General features: G+C 41.8%; 3 protein-coding genes across 3 annotated transcripts in view; 1 reads left to right on the top strand and 2 right to left on the bottom strand. All coding sequences in view use genetic code 11, as the record gives it.

Moving 5' to 3' along the window:
• EGR_08353 (NAD-dependent deacetylase sirtuin-7) overlaps positions 1-3,055 on the bottom strand; it is a gene marked incomplete at both ends in the record, with an annotated part of 3,272 nt that extends 217 nt beyond the window's left edge. Inside the window, 3 exons of the mRNA XM_024497602.1 lie at positions 2,296-2,536; positions 2,745-2,845; positions 2,881-3,055. Coding sequence (XP_024347971.1) covers positions 2,296-2,536; positions 2,745-2,845; positions 2,881-3,055 — 517 coding nt within the window. The remainder of the gene's footprint in view (positions 1-2,295; positions 2,537-2,744; positions 2,846-2,880) is intronic.
• Positions 3,056-3,955: 900 nt separating this feature from the next.
• Positions 3,956-5,399, bottom strand: EGR_08352 (eukaryotictranslation initiation factor 3 subunit; the record flags this gene model as incomplete). Its single annotated transcript, XM_024497601.1, has 5 exons — positions 3,956-4,114; positions 4,162-4,499; positions 4,891-5,260; positions 5,297-5,356; positions 5,388-5,399. The coding sequence occupies 5 exons, from the start codon at positions 5,397-5,399 to the stop codon at positions 3,956-3,958; spliced, it is 939 nt and encodes a 312-aa protein (XP_024347970.1).
• A 575-nt stretch (positions 5,400-5,974) lies between these two features.
• EGR_08351 (RILP-like protein) overlaps positions 5,975-6,142 on the top strand; it is a gene marked incomplete at both ends in the record, with an annotated part of 18,730 nt that continues 18,562 nt past the window's right edge. The window contains one exon of the mRNA XM_024497600.1: positions 5,975-6,081. Within this exon, the coding sequence (XP_024347969.1) occupies positions 5,975-6,081 (107 nt within the window). The remainder of the gene's footprint in view (positions 6,082-6,142) is intronic.

The raw sequence follows: 6,142 nt of genomic DNA, 5'->3' as shown, positions 1-6,142 counted from the left end.
AGAGGAGGAGGAGAAGAATACAATCAGTAAGTGGACTGGACAGTCGGTGGGCTAATCCATGAACTGCTAGTAGACCTCCAAGTTAGCCTATCAAGTTGGAAGCAAGGGAAAACGTCGTCCTTTGCAAGCTGTAATTCAAGAAGTCGGATGACGAATTGATGATGATTTTCCAGTGGACGGTATAGGAGGAATGTTGGGAGGGGAAATGTAGAACATTGTGTGAACTGGAATTTATTAGGACAACTTGATAGTCGGTTATAGATCACAGAGAGTTTGAACTGAAAAAGACAATGGATTAGCTAATGGACGATTTCCAGATAGACGGACAAACTACAAATGAGCCTACTTGGAGAATCATTTGAGCCTCGAAGACGATACGCCAAAGAGGGCTTTGACCTGACTCCTGCATACAACCGCGCAAGTCTTTCAAATTTCTCTAAATGCACAGAATCTCACACCAGTGCTAGTGAAATCGGCCATCTCTACGCTTGCTGTTTTCGTCACTTTCATGGCACCGGATAAGTTCTAAATGGCGATTACGGTTTAAGAGACAATCCCTGGACGCATTTCGCGCGATTTCTTACAATAAACGACGCATAAACGCAGACACATCCCAGGGGACCAATTAAGCACTAATCCCGAGATTCTGACTGCTGCAACGTTCACCACCAACGGATAGACTAAGCCGACTCATTATCGTATCGAAGTAGCCTGGAGGTAATAAAAATGGCCTTAGCTTACTAGTAAACAGTGATTGGTAAGTGCATATATACGCATGGTGTTTATACTGGTGGACAAGCAATGGCTGGAAGAACACACATGAATCATATCTTGATTCTTCTCCTCTCTCTTCATTAATGCTTTATTTGATGTCATTGCTGCCACAATCGACTATGCTGTGTAAAGGAGAGGTTGATCGCCCTCTCAAAATGATTAGGGGATTGGATCCCTGCAATATGTACTCCTTTCCACTCGATATTTTATGCAAGCAACTGCGTTCATTGACTGTTAAAGAAGCAAGAAGAACTGACAAATGTAGGCATCTCAGAGGAAAAATATCGCCTGAATGCATGACTTAAGTCCATTTTATATGACAACTGCGCCCAAACTGCAGTCGGGGCTAAAGATACCGCAATTAAGGCATCATCAAGATACACAATGTTGCCCCCTTTGCATAACTATGCTTAGGGGTTTGGCCAGCCTTTATTACCAAAAAGCATGAACTTTTTAACAAGGACATAAGTTACAACATGGCCAACGAACGCGTCGTTAGAAAGTTCATGACCAGAAATGTCACATTCGTGACATTACCACAGGCAAAAGCCGAAAATTACACGAGATTTTGCGAAAAATTATGCTCAGCTATGAGTGTGGTAGCTAAAATTCCCACTATATGGGATCTATGGGGCGACGGAAGTCAATGGATGAGCAAGTGCGTCAGATATGAAGGAAAAATGGATGTCAGTTTGTGTTGAGACGACTTTTTCGCTACTTTTACGGATATATTTCAATTCCCATCATGGGCGTATTTGAAGAACGCATGAGCCTCCCTGTCTCCCATAATGGCAGCCACGAAACAGGTTTAGTGATGCACGGAATAATAACGAAGACAAAACACTTCAGGTTAAAACAAATAAATTGCTTCCCTCAAAGTGAATGTTCGAAAGCTTTGTCTCCAACCCTTGCATACTCATAATGAACTGCGAACTACAGTGCGGTGAATCACTCGACTCCAGCTTACAATTATTTTTCTGCCGAGAAAGAAGGGGAGAGAAGACATGTGAAACTATCCAATCACAACAATGAGAAGGCGCTACCAAGATATTAAAAGTGTTTGACAAGCCGTGATACGCGATTCGGCAAGCAAAACAAAAGGGTTACGTCAAAACTTCTTTGCCAAAAAAACTAATGGTGGAGATAAGAAAGTAACCAATAAAAATGTAAAGATTTGACTAAGAAATATGGTGGAAAAACTGTAGATGGTGGAGAAGACAATTCAGAGGAACACATCTCAAACACTGTTTCGCGATGCAGCCAAAGTTTACAACGTTACGTCTTGCTTCTAGTTGGTTCATCCTACCCTGATTCCGAATAACCTATTTTCTCTGTTTCAGATTTAAAATAAAACTCTACTTAAATGCTGTAAGTAGACGAAGAGGCAAAGGCGTAAATTCGATAGTTGATTTTCAAATTCAAACAGCACACGAAAAGCAGTATCGAGGCAACAAAACAGGGCGGAATCATAATACAAAATCTTAACTAGCGAAATAAATGAGAGATTCATGATACACTGACCGTAATCTTTGCAGACATTCTGAGCTGCTTGATGGACAGCGGCTACGGAATCGTCCTTGGAAGCTTTCTTCTTTTCAACTAGAATTTTAAGCGTTTCAAGGGCGATTGATCTTTGCAAGGATGAGAACGTAGGGGCGTCACAACAGAAGGGACAAATACGACCAGTCAGATGTCTGGCCCTTGCAGTAGTTTCGGCGACGTCGAAGGCGCGGTGCGTCAATTTTTTACATGAAAGACATTGCTAAAAAGAACAGTTAGGTTTTGCAGTAAGCATGCCTCAATGAAAAGATTTCCGTGTAATTCCGATAGATTTTTTCGCGGAAGTCCGCTTCGTAAATGTAGACAGTCAACGTTTTGAGAGACGACGTGCCTCACCTAGGAGAATACAAAAAGACGAGTGAGCAAAGTCATTTTAGGAAGAATTTTGTAGCAAAAGAAAAATGACTCACGTAGCCGTGAGAAACTAAAGCACATATAGCCATGTGAGTAAATGTCGGTTTAGCAAAGCTTGCTTCTGGTAACCGAAGTTTGGTACTAATTATCCTCCGGCCTAGTGGAATTTAAGTCAAACTAAAGTGAAACTACCTGAAGGGTTTGAGTTGCGATAGAGTCCGTGGGTCCCGCGATAGTCGGGAATATCCGCAGCAGTGCTTACTCCAGCACCGGTATAAATGACAATTCGGCCGCGATGTTTGCGGATCAAGTTGGACAAAGTACGAGCTTCCTCTGATAGACTAGAAGCGTCCATATTCTCGCCCATCTTGCTTCATAAAACAGTATCGAATTGTGAGAAGCGGGTACGCCTTCACAAACAAACAAAATTACAAGTGCACACTTAAATGTCAATATTAAAGAAGAAAAGACAAAAAGCTGCAGCAGTTAAGAAATTGCAGGGAAACAGTATATTTGACAAGAAAAATTACCAAATTTGAACACACTAAAGCATAAATTACGCACAAAAGCCCCTCGACGACCTTGAGTCAGTATATGAAAATGTCAGAATGGCCCGAATTTGGAAAAATGAGTTATGCATGAAACATTACAGTTCTTACAACGAATATTTATAGCCTTCTTAAACTGTTCATAATAGATGCCTTGCAAACCAACCACTGATTCAAGGTGCCTGTTTAGGTAGCTTTTGACTAGTCTCATGACCTAGAAATTCTTTTTCTTGCAATAAGAAAAGTTTTACTTTCTTTGAGTTCCATTCCTATATCTTGTCATGCGTGGACTTGTACTCAAAATTGATTGCTGACTTCTGTGCCGCCTACGTAGTTCCCCAACATTAATTTAATTTGTCTACGAAAAGCGGTATGCAATTCCCAACCCATATCTTTTAATTTTAGGTAAATAGGATTCCCTGTAGCAATAAAACAAACACTGTTCGCTTCACTTGCAGGGCTGGACAAGTTCCAATGCTGCACTCCACCTGGGAATCGGCCACCAACGCATGGGAAAGGCATCGCTTCTTGCGCGACACAACCACCCAACCTAGGCACCAACCCGCACTGTAAAGCCCGCCACTGTGGCCTCTGTACCGGACCCCTGGAGCACAAAGCCGACGCTTCAATGTCCCAAGACCTCGTTGAAGGCACTAGTTCTTCGTCAACAGTTTATTTATGCACCTGTACAAAAAGGTGAGCATTTTCGGGAACTAGCTTTAACGTCGATTCCGAATCCGTGCGGATCGCCGAACCTGATGGACGCCCTTACTCACTGGAATAGAAACATCGCCGTCACCACCTTCCTCTCGTTCTTCTTCCGCCCCGCCTGATTGGGGAGGCAAGTCCATTCTACTTCCCTCCTCTTCTTCGTCATCCTAGATTCATGTAGGGTATGCGGTAGATGATAAATAAAAAGTCAAACCTCTAAACCAGTCTCATCATTCTCAACGTTGTTGTCTTCCTCCTCTTCACTACTACTATCACTGTTATCAGCGTAATCAACAGAAGCTTGTGGCCGTGGAAGCGTGTTAGATACCTGACTTTCTGCAAGGGAGGAAGTCGATCCATTGTCTACATCGAAGACCCCATCATCTTCGGAAACCGCTAGGGCTTCTTCACCTTCTTCGTAATCGTCTGAGACGCTGCTGTCTCCTTCATTGCTTAAAAGAGACGATTGACCACATTCGTCTTGTTCCAGTTCTACGCCAATTTTATTACGTCGAGATCTCTTCTTTGGGATACCGAAGTTCACTTCCTGATCTGTAAACAAATATGTACGGTACAATAGCAGAACCCTAGATTTGGAATCACTTATATTGTTTAATAGAACAACTGCCCTATTGCAGATAACCTACGTAACCTGCATGCCAAAGTAGAATGCATAAAATTCATTATCGACCCTAGGATTTTGCAGGTTTTATTGGCCAAAAAAACTATGGGAAACAAAGAATACGCAACATCGTAAACGGCAATGGAGACCAGATGTGATCGGTTTATAAGGAAGTAAATCCAAAACCAAGTCCCAAAGTAGACTCAAAAGAGTCAGCTTGGTACAAAATCTAGATTATACAGTCTCCAAGAAAAGCGAAAGGCGTGGCGTGGATGAATTGTATCAAATTATCAAAATAAAAAGCTATTTAGAGCAGCATACCATCAATGAAAACGTATCCCGTGTCATATATTGGTAAATGAAAATTTCTGGATGTGGGTTCTGCGACTTTGGGCGAAGCATCAATCATTTCCACCACTGTACCCAATAATTGATGAAGACCATGCATTTCTGCAGCAAACGATAAAAATCGACACAGGGAAGATTGGGACTGCTTAGTCATGTCTGCCAACTCCGGGCTTTCGAAAATTCTGGTCAGCCAACGAAGTGCGCGGTTGCACCACTCCGGGTGATTTTCTGACACCACAAAATCAACAAGAATGTCAAAAAACTTGTTGAAATGGATTGGGCTACGAGAAATACGAGAGAGGACTTGTTCCATCCATGCCGGTTGAATTTTTTGAATAAACAACTGCAAGAAGCTACATTGTGTTATTTTCAGTCATACTTGGTTAAATTTCTCCGAATTTACAAGCAAAACATCCAAGTCTGCGAAAACTGAGCTTGCCTAAAGCTAATTAAGTAGAAGAAGCGAGTACCTCAACCGTCATCACGAACAACTACGCGGCACACGCCTGTGTGCTCACCAATTCGAAACAGGCACCAGACGTTGAGCCTAATTCTAGCAATATATTGAATTAAGAAAACAATTTGGCTGTTATGGAAAGTTTGCAGGTTGTTCAATTATCAAGATAATATACGGTACCAAATTTACTACAATTCATTCGGGCGTTGCATTCAATATTAAGTTTTTAACCCGCACAAATTAGCATCATTTCACAAAAATGTGCTGTTTAAATGTACACTTTTGATAAGTAACTTTTGATGAATGGGTCATCAGACCTTTCAGAAGAGAAGGAGGGCTCAGAACACAAGACTGTCTAACCAGTACTCACACGCTAATATAGGACGAGGGGCATAGGTAAACCCTTCCCTGGCTTGCAAATTCTAAAACACCCAGGGTGATTTAGTTCTGTCATGTCTGTCAAATAAAGTAAATGGGGAGAGTTGGTGCACGTTCAGATCGGATTGGACAAGGAAACCCTCTCTGTGTTGAGAGACGTTGACTGTTCCTCATTCACGAGGAACAATAGAGGAGCATTGAAGCAACAACAATGTTGTACTAATGTATATCAATAAGCGTCTCATTACCAAATCAGATTATTCGTTTAATTACTACAGGGGTCTGAGAAGAAAAGCCGAAACTGGGATCAGCTACAAATTCATGAATGGGTATCTAATATTTAAATAGATGACGTAGTCCACGCAGAGCTCTGCTACAGGTAAGTATATT

The sequence above is a fragment of the Echinococcus granulosus genome, assembly GCF_000524195.1.
Source record: "Echinococcus granulosus chromosome Unknown EG_S00104, whole genome shotgun sequence".
NCBI lineage: Eukaryota > Metazoa > Platyhelminthes > Cestoda > Cyclophyllidea > Taeniidae > Echinococcus > Echinococcus granulosus.
Note: the sequence above shows the minus strand (reverse complement) of the source record. Positions and strands in the feature narration are given on the sequence as shown.